Source organism: Impatiens glandulifera, chromosome 1 (assembly GCF_907164915.1).
Source record: "Impatiens glandulifera chromosome 1, dImpGla2.1, whole genome shotgun sequence".
Taxonomy (NCBI): Eukaryota; Viridiplantae; Streptophyta; class Magnoliopsida; order Ericales; family Balsaminaceae; genus Impatiens; species Impatiens glandulifera.
This window is the reverse complement of record NC_061862.1, coordinates 95,383,151-95,401,279: the sequence shown is the minus strand read 5'-3', so window position 1 is coordinate 95,401,279 and position 18,129 is coordinate 95,383,151. Positions and strand designations below refer to the sequence as shown.

The window sequence follows — 18,129 nt, the reverse complement described above, 5'->3', positions numbered from 1 at the left end:
CTAAACTTAAAATTATTAACTAGTAGTTAAACTGAGAAGACTACTAGTTAAGAGATTAAATATTTTAAATTTTAATTAATGTGAACCATGACTCTATACGGAATAAGGATAGCCTTTTAGGATAAATATAAGCTCTTCTTTTTACTTTTAACAAATAGTTTATAAAATGTTCATATTCAGATTTTAAAAAAATCACATTATAGATATTCCTACGTTGATGATCTATTCTTTATAGAAAATTTAATTTTAATTTAAGAAGTTAACCAGACTCTTTATTTTAATTTAAGATGTTATTTTCAAAGTAATAACCTAATTTTAAGTTAAGAGGTTTTAATGAAAATTAAATTCTTAAAAATCAAGAATTTATTTAAAATCGTTAATTATTATAATTAATAAAATAAAGAATTTATTTAAAATCATAGAAATTTATTTTAAGAGAATAATAATGATATTATTATTTTATATAAAATTATTAAAATAATAATAAACAAATGACAATAATAAAACCTTATATTGTTATTTTAGGCTTGAACTTTGAATTGTCATGTGTGTGAGTCGATTTATCAAAATTTAGCCATTAGTGACTTTTTCTAAATTTACAAAATAACTCGTAGTCTTCTTATTTTATTGTATTATTTTTATTTTTTAAATTAATTTATCACGTTTGTAAATAAAATAATATTTGGAGACATTTTTTTATATATACATTTTATAAATTGAGTAATTTTTCAAAATTAGTTTGGATAACTAAAACAACGTGTAATTTAAGGAAAATATTCAATATTCATTTTTCATCTAACTTCATAACTACATAATTTTGTATAGGTTTATCAATTTGGACATATTTGTGTTTTAACTGAGTATTTTTTTTTTTTTTTGAGATATACGTGTTTAAAACGATTAAATATGGTTTGAATTCATGAAAAATGTGTAAAAGTAATTTAAAAAATTTAAAAGCGAATAGAGAATTACTAATTTATTTATTTAAATGTGATAAACTAGTTAAGAAAATAAAAATATTATGTTAAAATAAAAAAATAAATGTTCATTCGTTTATAAAATAAAAGTCTTATAACAATTGATTCAATCTCAAATAGTAATTTTGCCATAAAAAAATGATAGTTACAAAATCAAATAACATAAGTTGATTTATTTTAATAACTAATATATTTATTTTAATCGTAAATCGAAATGATCTATAAACTCTTAAAATCATAAAAAATTAACTAGTGTAAGAGTTTACTTAGAATTCTTAATATTATTAATAATGATAAAATTTCAAATGTAAACTGGATAAAATAATAATAAGAATCATACAATTTTAAGTGAAAACTGGATAAAATAATAATATTCAAATAGGCTTCTACTACTATGTTAAGTGCACTCAAAAGGAAGTATTCATAAACCAATCTTAGGATAAAAAAGAAGATTGAATGAAAAGGGTCCAGACCTATACAAACAACATTACATTATACATCATCATCCTATAATGTTTGATAAAGAATGAAAGATCCTGAAATGAAAAATTATGGATTTCTAGAAACCTTTGTTTACAAACAAACAATCAAACAGATCTCGAGAAAAATGTATATTACCAACAACAAAACAAACAATCTCCCAACAAAACCGAATTCATTTTCCTCAACCGAAAGGTGAAGGAACAACTGGTGCCGCAATTGTTGCATCCGACGCCTTAATGACTCCCATACCACATATAATACAACCGGGAGACGAAATAGCCGAGAATTTAGCCCCACAGAGATTACAAACATCATACCCTATAGTCGAAAGCCTGCTAAGTGTAGCAGCGCAGAATTGAGAAGGATCTTCTAGAGGATCAATCGATTTGTTAGACAAACCGCGTTGCAAACATATCTCAACAAGGCTCCTTAACTCGTCTTGCTTGTTTGGAGGTGCTTTCGACAGGAGGAGTTCTAACATCTGCTTTGAATATGCGTAATTCTGCATCTCCATGTTCCGTTTAATGGCGGTTCTAATACAGTTTATACGGTGCTTTGCTAGAAGTGGTAATGAACCGAGATGACGTGAAAGTCTAGCCATTTCGTCTTTTGCACTTATAGCATTCGGACCTTGGACTCTCTGCAGTCTACTGATTTCCTACACAATTAATAATTATGTCATTATCTAAATTAGGTGACGAATCTGAAAAACAAATGATAGAATAAAGCAAATGAAAATATCAAAATTAAAGTGCTTAGGTATGATAAAATATGAACTAAAGTCGGGAATATAACTAAAGACTATTTTACCCTTTTAAATATGTAATTTGATTCATTTCAGGAGTTAAAGTTAATTTGTTTTACGGAAATTCTTATTATATTACCTATTTAAGTCATTCATACCAAATTAAGTTAAAATTTTTAACTCCATTTGAGCTGAATCCGATATGTTGTGTTATTAAACACCACCCTACTTTTTCAGCTTGTTGCAAGGAACCAATATTTAGGAACCTAACTGGTATAACTTTTTTTGGAGGGTTTTCTAGATTTTACTTTTTTTCATTGTACACCTTATTAATGCTAAAATTAAACATTATTGGAGTGTTCAATTTATATATTTTTTAAATTGTAAAACACATAATTACAATATTACTATCAGTCTAATCAAATTAGTAATATTTGATTTCTACTGTTGGGGTGCCATTCCTGTAGTATATTTTCTTTTTTGAGACCATAAAACATTATTTTTTAGTTATCTTTTAGACCAGTGTATTATTTAGGGGTGAAGTATTAAAACAACAACAGACCGAATCGATCGTTCAAAACTCCAACTGACAATTGGAAATTTTGAAAAATTTATGATTTGCCTAAAAACCGAACCAAACTGAACACCTGTACCTACCTCAGAGAAATTAAGGAGAAAGAAATGATATAATACCTGAAGCAGAGTGACTGCAATCTTATATTGAGCACAGATTGTTGCCTGAGCCCTAATATCAGCTCCGCGAGATTGATCCTTAGCCAATGCCAGAAAAGCTTCATCAAAGCATGACAATGCATCTGAAAGTTGATTTTGTTCGAGATGAGCAAGCCCAGTCTTGAAACAAAACGGAGCTGCAGCTCCCCGAGGTACCTATCAAGAACAAGACAAGACAAATTGGAACCCCATCCGCCTCCTAGAAAATCTTAGGACCTTGTTTGATGCAGGTTTTTGTTTTTAAAATAATACGAATTTTTGGAAGAAAGAAAAGCTTAGTTTAACGAAAAAGTGGACTATTTGGACAAAATGACTAAAATAACCTTTGGAAGAGGTACCTGGCCTGGACGCACAGTCTTTGGAGGAGAATCTGGACGTGGAGGCAGGGGCTTTCCAGAACCCGGACCCTCGAGCGCACTGAGATCAAGCGGTTGTTGTTGAGTTGATATCGGAACCTGAGCAGCTGGAAACTGAACCTGTGGCAGTTGAGGCATGCCTTGGGCTTGGGCTTGGGGTGGGATCCCACCGTCTGGAAGTCCAATCGACTCAACATAGCCCGATTGTTGTTGTTGTTGAACTACTTGTGGAGGCACACCACCATCTGCCAGACCAAACTCAACCGCAGGTGAAACGTTTCTGTTTTCAACTCGTTCTGGATTATTCATGTCCATTCTCGATAAGAAAGTTCCAGGAGGAGGCAGAGCCGCCGCAATCTTCTCCGACGATATCGTATTCTGGAAGAAATCCTCCGGAATCGGCCCAGCAGCAACCCCGAAGCCTGGATTTGGGGCAGGTTGAGTTAAAAACAGATTGCCTGGTGCAGTCGGGGCAGTATTCATACGAGGTTGAATGGCTAGAAGTCCGAAATCGGGAGATTCAGTTGTCGTCATAGACTTCGTCCTCATAATCGGCGGGCCCAAAGCATCCGCAAGTTTAATCGTAGCTTCTTTAATCTTATTGACATCCACAGTAGAAGAAGCGGTTGGTTTATCCCGAATTCTGATTTGGAATTTCTTAGCTTTCGAAGAGGGTCCTCCCTCTTCGTCGCTGCTACTACCATCACCAGAGGTAGTTCCGTACAACGACTTTTTAAATTCTTCTTCCGCTTTCGCTTGTTCGTCTACGGGTTTTACTATTGTGAGAGATTCAAGGCCGGTGAGAGGACCGGCTCCCATTGATTTATCAGACATTATTGAACCAAGAAGGGTATGATTGTTGTTAACCGGTTTGAATGATTTAACCAAACTATCTTCTCTAACTTCTACGACATTTCCCTTCCCTTTAATCAGACCTAAGTAAACGCCAATATGATCTGTCACAATGGATGGTATAGTACCTTCGTCGGTTTTCATATATGGGACAACCTCGGCTGCAAGCTCCCATTGAGGAATAGACTTTAAGTTGGTCGGGGTTTTGATTTCCCAGTTGCCACCACCCCATTCTGGTCCTTTAGGAACCATACTTTCTGCGGCAAAATTGGCGAAAATACCTTGAGTCCATCCTGTAGAGCGAATTCTTAATATTCTTTCGCAGTATCGTCTCAACTCTGGATCTGCACCATCTTCCTCCAATTTCTGCGCAAGTCTTCTCATTGCACTAGGATTTAGATGGCATATAAATAGGTCCAGCATGCTTTCATAATCTGCAATTAACTCGAAAGTTTCTTTCGCACTGTCAAACTGACCATACCTGCAAAGCCAAACTAAGGACATTTATTATGGATGGCTTGAGAATTCTAGTTTCACAAGTATTGTTTATATATCTTCCATTGTCAAATAATATTTTGAAAAGGGCATATTGTGTTTAAAGGGATTTAAGAAGAGTTATGAACGTGAGATGCCAACATTTTATGAAAATAAATGAAAAAAGAACAACAAAGATGAGATTTTTTGATTCCTATCAAATCAACAATATAAGAAACTCCTTAAGAAGACACAAGTTCTTCTGATAGAATTAAAGAAGAATGCATGCATGATATAGGAGAAATTGAAACACTAGAGAATTAAGTTATATTGGAAGGTACCAAAAAGTATAAGACAGGGGTATGTTTGATAATAATGAAAATTAAGCATTGAATGCTGGATTTTATGTGTCGCACTAGTTAAGTGACTGAAAAGTAAATGTTAAATAAACAGAATAAAATGTGGAAATATAGAGGGGAAAGTACTTAAACATTCTACTCTTAAAATGACGTAATTAGATTACTTTCAAAGGTTAAAGTTGTTTTTGATACACTATTAATATATTAAATACAACTATAATGGATTAGAAAGGAAAAGCTGGAAATACATCACCACGAGAGAAATATGTGGGGCAAAAACCAAAATTAATCTGCAGAAAACTAATGCCTTGTTTGTTGGGGTTATTTCAAAATAATCTACATTTTCATATAAAAAGAGTCTTGTTTGATTGAAAAATGTGTTATTTTAGTTATTTGGGTCAAATGACCAAAATATCCATAATATTCAATATGTTATAGTAGGGTTTTTTTGGTATTTTAATGGATGATCTCAATGATTTGATTGAGAAGTGATTGGTGATAAAATCTTGGATAATTTGGATTTAATCCAATAACCCACATCAAACAAGCCCTAAGATGCTAAGAACTAGCTACATACTTGATACATGCATATCCCAGCTGGCGAAACCGATGAAACAAATGAGAAGTCGGAGGACATTTTGGATAGTCCCTAGACCGCACAAATTCATCCTTCAATGCAGATAAAGCAGTCGAGAATCTCAAAGCTTTGATCGCATAGGTTCCACGTAACACCTACGATCAACCACAAAAAAATAATCAATTCAAAAAGAATTATTGAAAATCACATTCTCAATGGAACTTTATACGCATCTCACCTGAGTGAATTGAGGACCTGCTTGGGACAATGATACTGCAAGGTCACCACAAACGGGTGAACCTCTAGAAAGAATATCAAGTGATCTTGGTGTTATCCGCAGGCTATCAAACCTTCATTTTTAAGAACACTTTTGAGTGTCAAACATCCAAAAATATTTCACTTTAAGAATCCAAAGGAGTCATCGGCTCCATTTGGAAACACATATTTCATCTCCATCCACATTCAGATGAGATTACCTTTAGAAATAGAACTTAGTGATAGATACATTAAAAAGATTATTGAAGGTTTCTTATCTGATCAGAAACAAAAAGTTTTTCTAAATAGGCAGATTATATAAGTCGAGATGGTAGGAAAAGGAAACCTTGAAGTTATTTGGTAAAGTATTTCTGACAAGTCCAATTTCTGCTCAAAGGTTTGTTGCATTGTGGCAAATCCAATAAGAAGGGGTTCAAGAAGCCCAATAAGACAACTCTTTATCTCAACCCCTTTCTTTTGCCTTGGATTTATCTCTGTAGGGTTAAGAAGGAGCAATCGATCGTTTAATGCACCAACCATCACTGCAAGAATACTCTAAGTTAGGCTTTATCTCATCAATCAAATCATCACCTAAAGTACTAAAATTCTCGTACTTTACTTTTTATAATATTTTTTATATTAAATAGAAATGATATTTTAGTCATTTAACCCAAATAGTTCATTTTTTATCAAACAAGGTCTTTGCAAAAAAAAAAAATCAGTTTATTTAAAAAATAACCTACATCAAGCAAGCTCTTAGTTTATCACTTCATGAAATTAAGAACATGGAGTGTGTCAAATACATGGAAAATGAGCCTATATACCTGCATTGGGCATACTAATGGAAAGAACAGTCCTCACTCTACCATCCCATCCAAGAATGCTGATGCCAGTTGTAGTAGAAAACAGGAGCGCTGGCCCAACCCAAAGGAGGGATCGGAAGTAAAATTAAGTTAAGGAATATAAAACAGTTTTCTTCTCAAAAATATAATCAAGTTCGTATTAACCAGAAAGTTCTTTTTCCTTTCTCAACTTTCATCAAAAGCTCATTTTGCTTCCTGAACTTTAAAAATGGCTCAGATTACTCCCTGTCGTTCTTTTTGGTTAACTGTGTTAATGTATTGATTTGCATTTAGAAAGAAAATAATATTTTAACCAGAGCTGCAAAAACTGTGTATATAGATTGTTTAAAAACCTAACGGAATTAACAAAACACTGATGCCAAGAAGTAATTTGAGCCGTTTTTTAAAGTTCAATAAGCAAAACGAGCTTTGATGCAAGTTGAGGAAACAAAATGAACTTCTATCCTAAGTGTTTTAAAGGGAACTTAAATCCTAAATTAAATGAGCAAAAAATCAAACAGTCAAAATATTTTAGCAAGAGGATATTGAAGGAAGTCCTTTATCAAATTTTGAGGAGCTGCTTGTTAATACAGTAAGATCTGCTGAAACAATAAGAACCCTGTGAGTTGTCATCACTCCAGCAACGTAGCCTCTAAGAGTCTCCTGCCAGCAAACCTAAAAAGGATAGGAGAAGTAGTATCAGTTTTGTGCACTGTTTTTAGAATCAGTTGGGTTGTTCTCAACATAGATCCTCCAATTGTCTGAGCCCCTCAATTCTGGTAATTAATCAGTAGAGTTATCTAAGTGAGGTCAAGACTGATAAGAAGCATGGATCATTCCCACACTTTCAAAGCCAAACCAAAAGCTTGGGCCTTGTTCAATATGAGTTATTTGAGATTAACTTCAAATAACTCAATATCACCTCATTTTCAAATCATCAATCAAAATACCCTCTAATTAAAAGGAAAAAACTACATTTAAAAGGGAAATTTGATAATAGAACCTCAAATAACCCGGTTATTTGAATGTGCTCACAAGTTATTTTCAAGGCCTTGTTTGATCTGGGTTTATTGAAAATAACCTACCATTTTTAGTGCAGATTATGAAAAAACAGGTTATTTGAGTAAAAAGACATAGGGGTATATATAATAAAAATATATATATACATTTATAGAGGGTATTTTGGTTGATGATTTTGAATGATCTGATTAAGAGTAGATTCTTGATTGGATAGTGGGTAACTGATCATAATCCCAAATAACCCACTTCAAACAAGGCCCAACAGATTCTACTAAAATGGAAGTCTTATTACCTTTAGTACAATCTCATTTGCTTTCAACTTGATAAACTTCATTCCCTCTCCCTTCGTTGGTATATAGTATCCGTCAGCATTTGCAAGACGATAGCCTTGAACTAGTCTTGCAAGACCAATCTGGTCTCCATGAGATGCAAACATCACGGTAGATTCTATTTATGACAAGGAAGAATCTTCATAAGCACACAGTGAGCTGGTGAAAATGTAAAAAGATCAGTAACAGCAATAACAGATTTCATCTCAAAAGCACCTATTGGGGTTGAAAAGATTCTGTCAATATCTGTTTCAAATAGGAACGGTAAAGGTCCCTTAATCGACCCAGCATCAGTTTCAACAGATTGATTTTCTTCCTCTTGTCCATCCTTTCCATTCAAATCTTTTGACGCCCCTCCAGGAAGAATATATAAAGCAAGTCCGGTCTTATCCTCATCAAGAATCGCAAATTGAGTTTCGTTAGGGCCAATAAATGCAGCGTCTCGGCCTACGGATGAGAGAATAGAAGATTAATACTAGCTTGACCAGCAAAAAAAATTATTTTCAAGAAAAATAGCTTGACCAAAATCAAGATAAGAGAACATAGGGCAGATGAGACAAACCCTTGAGTGTTCTTGCTTTGCTATTAGCTACTTGATTATCAGTGTTTTCCCAGTACAGCACCACCTCGTTTGTGGCACCACTGAACTCATAAACAGCGAGAAATAGGTGCTGCTTGGTGCTATGAAACAAATATTTTGAACGGAATTCTACATTTCCAGGAATCTGAAACGCAAAAATAGACAAACATTTGCAAATGAATCACCAGTACATTGAAAATAAGCCTAGAAAACTATTTAATGCTGAAAGTCAATGTTAAAACATTACTGCAGTGTAAAGCTTTTTGTAGATGTTATCAACTCCAGAACAGAGATTATATGCCATAAGATTTGCCCCATCTGCATAAAAAGCCCTAAGGGGGTAATGAAGAACACGATTCTCCTTGCAGAAGAAATTTAACTCCAGATGAAATGGCTGAGACAGAATTAAATAAATGATTATAACTCAACCGCTGAAAATAAAATGAAATAAAATAATTGACACACTATCTGCATACTTACCTGACAGACAGGAGTATCTTTCAGATGGTGTTTACTATCAACAATTGTGATGAGAGGCAACCGAGATATTGGTGCATTATTTGCATGTTTCTCCATAAAATGCTGTGTCAATTAGGTTAAGACAAATCAAATTACTTGTTCAGGAGCTCAAGTTTCACTAATCCTTAAAATGTACAGAAGTACTACATACATATATTTCTTTTATCTTTTATTTGGTTAAACGGAGTGGTTGACAAAACTCGAAATTAAGTGTTGAATAAGTCCTTCAAAGTAGATTTGATAAAATGTGGAACTAACATTAGGAAAATACTTAAAGGCTATATAACCCTTATAATGATGTAATTTGATAAATTTGCAGGTTAAAGTTGTCATTTGGACGATCTTACTAGATTAACAGGTTAAGTCATTATAGTTTACCAAATTAAGCCAGATCTTTTAGCTATATTTAAATAATTAAGGGATTTTAAATAACAGTTATTAAATCAACTTAATTTTCATATGAACTTAATCATTTAAATTAAATGATAAGTTGTTATCAAACATCTCTTAATTTGATAAACACTAAACACATTTTCTAGGATGATTTCAAGACAACAACTTTATCGTGGACTAATGAAAAGTTTTTCCCTTTCAAAAAACATATTATATATATATATATATATATATATATATATATATATTTCCAAGTGGAAATAGTTTCTATTCAATAACAATTTGCTAGAAATAGAAACATAATATATATTTGAACAAGGAAATAACTCACACTATATAGAAATGCCTTTCGAGCTATGTCTGATATTGTGAGTTGACTTGAGCTGCAAAATGGGTATAATAACCATATTGTAATTAAATACCCACAAACAAATGTGTATATACAATACGGAGGTGCATATTGATATTTATAGAGAATATATGGTAGCAAGATGATGCAAATAAATAAACTTGGATAGTCATGAGATTAGGTAACATCATGACATATCTCATTGAATCTGTGATTTCCATGGGTTACAACATTTCATTTTCAATTTAAAGTGTCATCTTTGTGCTATTTTTACAAAAGACCTAAGGACATGAGTATCTTCAACTTACCCCTTTAAATTATGTTCTTGAAGTTTAGCCTGAAGCTGATGTTCTGCTAAAATTCCAGATGAGCCAAGAGTGGAAAGCTTTTCCTTCAAAACAGAGGCTGCAAAATCCATACAATTAGCATTGATAAATATGATTAGCATCAGGTTCAGCAATAAATTGTGTTACATGTTCTATCCCAAAACAACAAATATGCCCATTAGCACGTTTTTTTTTATCTTTACTGAGGCCACAGTGTTTTCTCTAGAGGAGGCTAGCACAACATCTCACCGCCATAACCCTCAACTTCAATCAAAGTGCTCTCAGTGGAAATCAATAAAGTTCTTAAGACTTGAGCTACAAGGTGTTTACCCCTCAAAATCATGCATTAGTTTTGTATAGGGAGAGGATCTTAAAGGGTGCCAGAGATGATCACTAGCACAAGAAAATAGCTTAGATACCAATGTTACAAGAAAACAAATTAAGGTTAAGGAAAGAGAGAAATAATGAACATTGAGATGAGAAAGAAACATAGCTTTATTCACTAACAATCTTACACATTATAAACAAATTTACCCTTCAGTTAGTTATAACTCCCAACTTTACAAGTAATTATAACTCTTTCTAAGGACTAAGAGCTATAACTCCCCTTCCCACTAGTAGTTATAACTCTAGACTAACATAACTTGTGAACAAGACCACTAAATACTAAATAGGATCCGGTCATTCATTATTTATAAATATTTCCATCACTCTTAGTAATCTATCACCAAACCAATACTGTGTTTCATGGTTGAGTTCTTGAACAACGTTTAAGTAACGTGTTCAAGCCATGCCATATGGATCTTGTTTGTATTATTAGAAATGACCTTTACGACAACTTATTAATACAAACTTTAATCTTTTTATTAAAATGTAATCTATCACTAATCATTTTTCTACTGTTTATTACCTAACACAATACTCAATGAATAATTTTTTTGGCAATAACCTTGATGAAGGTGTGATGCAATGGGGTTAGAAAGGCATTAATTAATTTACCAATCAATAGAACGTACAAATACAAACAGATCAAAAGGCATTGCATCATGGCATATATAACCATAACGTCTCCATATATTTTGACATGGGATTATGTAAGATTATAATCACACTCACCTGAAGAACCCCTTGCGCCTTGTAGAACAGCAAAAAGTTGTTTCCTTCCTTCCCTAGTGTATGAAGCTTTATTTTTGCGATTATCTCCTCCTCCCACACTCTAGCAAATTGTAATGAATTAAACTTCAGAACTGAGAAACTACATTCATATAGTAAAATATACACAAATGAATTTAAGAGATAACATATCCAACAATAAATATAACACTAGAAAATGGTAAACATCATAAACTACTGATTTTGATATGGATAAGCATATTAGTAAGTAGAATCACATGGCTTTCATATTAGGATTAAACTGTTCCAACAAGATTCAGAAAATACGGAATATAAGTGCACTTAACTGCAAAAAGTAATGCTGCTATATTCAATTTTGGGTGAGTTTCAATGGCTTTGATTCGTGGAAGAGGATAAACTGTCTCTCCACCTTGCTGGGAAAGAATTGAAGGGATATCAAGGGATTCAATTGCTGCAGGAGAAAAAAATAATTATATATTTTCTTTTAAAATTTATATCGTATACGACAATAGAATGTAAGATGAGCAGAAGGCTAAAATAATGCTTCTTGTGTAGAGAAAAGGCTTTAAACTGGTAAGAGTACAGTATTAAGAGTTTGGTTCAATCGAGCATAAATAGAAATGTTGTTTTGTTAAATAATGAGTAAGCACCCTAAAAAAGAGGGAGCACCATTCACATGGTATGGAGTTCATATAACTAACCAACCCCATGATACAGTACTAGTCATGCAAATATTACACAGTGCAATGGAATCATTCACAATTTACAGTAACATTATAAGATATTGGTTGATTGAACAAACCAGCAGCCTCAAAGAAATTGGCTTGCATTGGAGGTCTGTTAGGATTAAGTGTCACTCGTGTTTTCCACACTTGAAGAACTCCATCCTTAGAAAGAGTAACAAGTAACCGCAACATTGGGAGCCAAGAAATCGATGTGATTGGTTGAGAACCAATTTGTGTACTGAAACAGCAAAAGCAGAGTGAACCATCAAACTTTAAAGCAAAACAGAAAATTAATAAGGAAATTCAAGTCTAGAATCAGTTGATACATCATTCAGAACAAAGAATAGCAAAAGCTAACAGATACCACCAAGCTAGCACTAAACAGCAGAACTATTTTATGCCAAAGGCATTTATGCCAATGCATAATAAAAAATGATAAATGGATATTTTATGGGGGAAAAACAATTAGAATTAATATTCCTAAACTATGGGATCTGATTGCATAATTAAGTTGGATTTTTATTTAGGGCTCCTATCTTTATGTAGCATATAAAATAGGCAACTAGTTCTCATTTTAATCAAGCCCCTATCAATTTTACAAATTTGTTGTGTGATTCTATATAGTATGAGAGCTACAGGATATGATTCACAATATTCTTAGCCTCCACTGGTGGCTACCATTATTTAATGCCAGCAGCAGAATGTCATATTCATCATATTTCTCAATAATCTTTGGCTCCTCTATGTGCATAACAGTTTGATTTTGTCACCCAATTCATCTTAAGCAGTTTGTCTTCATCCATCCAGTTTTAACTTATTGAATTCCTTTCTTTGTTTTGGTTCTTCCAGTCTATGCCAGTTCAACCAGTTGAGTTCATTCTACAGTTGATCCATCATATATCTTCCTTTGTCTACGGTTTTTCTATATGTATGCACACACGTGTCTGTGTTTCTGCATCATTTGTGTCCTGTTTTCATATTTCTTTGGGCTTGTCACGAATATATATGGTGGTCTGTAGTCATCAATTTGAGTGTGTCAATGAATTCTCTATACGGCCCTTTTACCAACACTTGCTGCTATCATTACCAGAATCATTTATATTGAATACTGATGATTCAATTGCAAGTACAAATTGTTTGAACTGTTTACCGACTTGAGTTTGATGAGGTGTTTGGATATTAGATAAACTATTATTCTTAAAATATGAGAATTGGTTAGATTACAAAAATGATTTGATATATAAATCTTTGTTCTTATCTTTATGTAGCCTATCGACATTGAGTTTCCATTGTAATCGAAGGTATTCATTGTGTTTTCTATGGAGATACTAGACTTCCAATTACTAATGAATCTCTAAGATCAACATGATCAATAGGAGTAGGAGCATAAACACAGTCCATTTCTTGTTTAACAAGTAGAGTGTTGATGCTTCACATTATTATAATTTTTTTATAGTTTTAAATCTACATTACTTGTAGATTGACTTAAAACACTGTGGCAAATAAGATTCAGCAACTGTATTGGGAATACATGAACATGTATTTCTATATTTTTTTTATTGATAAGGGAAATACCCAAAAATATCTGGGATGGTCTGGAAGGCAATATTCAATCCCTACTCCAATTTATTTTCATCAAAACCAATTACAAACAAAAGTTTCATGGTTTAGGATTTGAATACCATTAATGTTTATTCCACCTCCTATATAGGGTTGATTTGATCTGAAAATGTTGATTTATATTGTGGTGAGATCTGTAAGCAGGAAAAATGGTCATATGACTAAGCTTCTGTAAACGTGGAAGACAGGTCCAATACATACAGTTTAGATTCCAAGTTGAGTTTCATCTTGGATTCCTTCTGTTAGGAGGGGAAGGGGGAGATCAATATTCCATTCCCGTCCAGATGAGTGTTGCAGTTTGCTAGTTAATATATACTATCGACGTGTTAAAAATAGAGAAATTTATTATCCTACAAGCCGATTATCTGCACTATATAAACAAAGCTAAAAGATAAATTCAAGTTTCCTACAGTATCATTGCATAGTAGTCAGGAAAGGCATTCATTGATAGGCTATGTATCCTACTTTATCAAGTAAAGAGCGATAATGGTGACTCAGACGGTCTACATAATTACTGCTAAAGGAAAAGTTGGCTTAAAAAGAACTAGCAGAGGGATTGTAATGCACCATAAGGTAGCATAAAACCAATGATTGTGGTTTACCCATTTGTCTACTGAATAAGAGAGCTAAGTAATATGATAGCAAGTGTCAGCTTGTCTGGACAATAGATATTGCAAAACTTAAGTTTTGTTTAAGCAAACATCTTTTAGTTCTGTCATGGATTTACTCATAACAATCAATTTCTTCTTCAGCTTTTACTACTAATCTCTGAGCGCTTATTGAGTTCATTTTTAATATAAAAGTTGACATTTTTCAAAAAAAAACTACTCCTATATATCATTCATGTCAATCTTATCAGTTTCTCCAGTCAAATGAAAGACTTCTCTAGGTGAAGTACATATTTTAAATTATTGTATAATTTGTACGCACTAAATGGGTCTAGGTGAAGTACATATGAATGGGAAGGAGGGAAAATTGGTCATGCTAGTTATCACGTTTTATAATCTGGAAAATTTTGTATTTGTTATGTTTGCCAAAAATCACAATAACCTATAAATAATCTGGATTATGAACTAGAAAATAAATATAAAAATGATATGTACAACTTACATTCCAATCATAATCGGTTTCTCAGTGGAGACATCCCATGCAAGAAGAGTACCCTTTCTGTCACCAATAAATAACCATTCTAAGGTTGGATGGAATGCAAATGCACCAGCACCAAGTAGCTTGATTGTGTTGTCAACTGTCACATTTTCCAGAAAACAAACAAGTTCATAAGTATGTACATGATGATTCAAACAAAAGGAATGATCGTTGGGTTCACATTCATACGTTGTAATGTGTAGAGAACTGCATATGTAGTAATATTGTATGCTCGAATTAAACCATCTGCATAAGCAACGTACTGAGACACAAAAAATAAGAGAAATAAAACAAAATAAAAGTGTTAGAAGCAGAACTATGAAGTAACAAATGGGTATTGACTAAGATGAACATGATTCTTCTGAAGTGCAACTAAAGCATTTACCAAGAAAGGAAGACGAGGATGGCAAGCAAGATTAACAACGGGTTTTTTCAGATCAGTCTTTATTTTTGTTGGTGCTCTACCACCTTCAATGGTTCCCACAACTGCATTGCAATCAACAGCCATAGGATCAAAACTACAGTAGCAGATGAACCTTGAAAAAGAACCGTCATTGGATTGTATAAAAGCAAAAGAATAAATCTAGCAATCAAATCATCAAGAAACCAAAGTACTCTACAACAAATCTGACTGGTATCACTTGAACATATCCAAAGTTCTCCAATAAGGAAATTGAATCTCTAACTCGCTTTAATGTCAAGAAATCAAATCAAAACTGCCATTAGTGCCACTAAGTATAATGCTCCATGTGCAATAGATAGAAAAAAAAATTCTATATTAAGCTACCATAGTAACTATATTTACACCTAGGATTATTTGTCCAAAATTCATTAGATTCGTATCATACATAAACCCAAATTCTAACACTCTAAACTAGCACTTAACTAGGTTAATGAAGAGTAGGTCACATAAAATACAAAAAAAAAAAAAAGCAGAGAAACCAGAACACAAAAAGGATAGAACTTCTTATGAAACAACTGACATCACCAAATGGCTGATTATATAAAGAATCATTCACAAGAAAGGTAATAATATGTAATACAGGACAAGAAAAATCATGAGATGCATCTCAATATGCTCAATACCATCACTTAGCTCTATGGCATCTCATTCACTTACTAGTTTTCCATATGTGTCTTAATTTGGAGATAAGGTTATAATATATTCGCATTTGAATACCATACGGCTTTTGAATCAATCCATCAATTGGGGTACATTGAAACGTCAAAGTATAGAGAGAGTGGATAAGAGACAAAAAGAGACCTTATTTTGTAGATTAATTTGAATGCCTTTCAGAAATGATGCTAATGCTATTGCACATTCAAGCTACAATGAAGTGGCACAATTTCTACTTCCAGGCTCAAGAAAAGAGGGAAAAGGAGACAACTGATAATACTAGAGCAGATGAGCTCTAACAAACCTGTTACACTCATTCTGCGGTGGAGACCAAAAAATACAATGGGTAAGAGGGGAGTCAAAGCAAGATGCACTTCTGTGTCAGTTGAAATTTGTTCGGTCCTTTTTTCAGGGGAATGCAAGACCCAAGTTTGTTCACTGTCAAAATCACAAGATCGTATAGTACAGTCCTACAAAATGTAAACAAGCCTGTGTGAGAACATGTATGCCATATCAAATAGTTCCAAAACAATGTCCAAACAATACTTACACTGAAAACCTGATTTTAAAGAATTTTAACATAGTTCCATAAGAACCCACAATAAATTGAACCATTATTTTTGCTTTTCAATGAAATAATTCCAAAAGGAAATATTCACCCCCATCCATTTTTCTAACCCAAAGAAGAGAGAACGAGTTCAGTGTTTTCTAATAAATTATTTGCTTCCATTAAAGACAAAGGTATATATAACTTATATCTAAAAACCTGAAATCTAAGACAATAAGTAGAAGGATTTCAACTTTTGTCTTCAAGGAAAACTTTCATATAAATATGAATAGAATCAGCTTAGGTGCTTCCTAAACTTTAACATTTTTTCAATAAAATCATCTAATAACACATTTTGGATGGAGATATTTTAGCGATAAACTTGTGATTGAACACAAGTGAAGAAATAAAATAAGAGGCAGAGAAGGAACAAAGTAATGTTGTTTCATTGCTGAAAAAACCTTAAAGGTATCTTCCAAAATCTAAAAGAATAAACTGATAACAATTAAATCTTTCTACAAGTTTTGTTGCTCCCATCCTTCCTCCAAGTATAATATTTTGTTTTTCCCATTTTCAGACAAGCCTTAACCATTGATAATACTTATTCCAGGTAGAAAGGCTATATCCCCCCACCTTTAAGCACCAGCTAGATAATAATAATAGGGAAATCATTAGTTATGAATTGTACATCATTAGTTAACTTAAGTATTAGTAAGAAGTTATGATAGTGGAGATTTATAACTGCTAATGTTGGGGAAAGTTATAATCACTCTAATGCTAGCTATATATATATGAAAGAGAATTGTATACAATGAAGTAAGTACAAGAGAACCAACCTCCAGAATTGCAATCAAAGAATGCCCACCCATAGGACTATACGCCATTCTTACAACTGGAGCACCAATATCAATCATTGCTATCCTGCTTCCAGTGTACGCATCAAATTCTACAGAGAACCCAATAGTTCAATTTATCAGAAAATCACAAAGGACTTCATTTCAAGCTGGAGATCTGAACAAAAGAAAGAGAAATGTTAAAGGCAGTACCAACAACATGTTTTCCTATTGCAGCAGCGACCAGGGCCTGAGTGGGGTGAAATGCAGCGGCGTGAGGTTGCAAAGGTTTGGAACTTCGTCCAGCGTGCCGGAGATCCAGATGCTGCAACGTCGACCACTCCATCGATCCTGCTTAGAAATTACCTGAAAAAGATTCTCCGACTAGGGAAAAACAACAGGTCGGAGAGAATTTTCTTCGAACACAATTCGATTCATGTAGTGAACGAAGAACTAGTTGAGATCGCGATCCAATTGAAATATATGTCTACTCTATAGTTGTAAAAGTGACAAGAATATCGTTTTGTTTTAGTTTGAGAGAGGAATTGAAGGAATTGCATCAACTGAGGGATACAAATGAAACTTCTGAAAGTAGTTTTTCAACGGAAGAGGAAATTAGCAAGAAACTGATCCAACGGTAGATGGCAGCCCAATAGATCTAACATCTAGATTGGCAGTTCTATTTAGCTATGGGCCTAGACCGCTGAGCCCAAAGTTCAGGGCCTAAACCACAGCAGCGGTCAATCGCAGGCAACCAAACAGTCCCTTTTACAATTATTTTTTTATTAGCTTTTTTTTTCGAATGTAATTTTTCTTTTAGTGGAGTCATTGTGATAGAG

The 18,129-nt window shown here is 33.3% G+C and overlaps 1 protein-coding gene across 1 annotated transcript; it reads right to left on the bottom strand.

The window, feature by feature from the left end:
* Positions 1 to 1,451: 1,451 nt before the first annotated feature.
* LOC124919343 lies at positions 1,452 to 17,799 on the bottom strand. Its single transcript, XM_047459566.1, has 24 exons — positions 17,504 to 17,799; positions 17,294 to 17,403; positions 16,215 to 16,380; positions 15,179 to 15,279; positions 14,983 to 15,055; positions 14,758 to 14,893; positions 12,105 to 12,265; positions 11,629 to 11,753; positions 11,285 to 11,384; positions 10,151 to 10,247; positions 9,825 to 9,876; positions 9,062 to 9,163; positions 8,829 to 8,975; positions 8,564 to 8,726; positions 8,218 to 8,448; positions 7,965 to 8,119; positions 7,199 to 7,327; positions 6,635 to 6,752; positions 6,157 to 6,352; positions 5,794 to 5,905; positions 5,556 to 5,710; positions 3,276 to 4,626; positions 2,899 to 3,093; positions 1,452 to 2,118 (listed from the first exon to the last, which is right to left on the bottom strand). Exons 1-24 carry the CDS (start codon positions 17,634 to 17,636, stop codon positions 1,642 to 1,644), a joined length of 4,785 nt encoding a protein of 1,594 aa, XP_047315522.1. The 5' UTR covers positions 17,637 to 17,799; the 3' UTR covers positions 1,452 to 1,641.
* Between the last annotated feature and the right edge of the window lie 330 nt (positions 17,800 to 18,129).

Coding starts and splice junctions, on each gene's coding strand:
- LOC124919343 (XM_047459566.1), bottom strand. CDS start 17,636: ATGGAGTGGTCGACGTTGCAGCATCTGGATCTCCGGCACGCTGGACGA. Junction 9,164..9,824: donor GAAAGGCATTTCTATATAGT/GTGAGTTATTTC, acceptor TAATTGACACAG/CATTTTATGGAGAAACATGC. Junction 7,328..7,964: donor CAAATGAGATTGTACTAAAG/GTAATAAGACTT, acceptor TATCCTTTTTAG/GTTTGCTGGCAGGAGACTCT.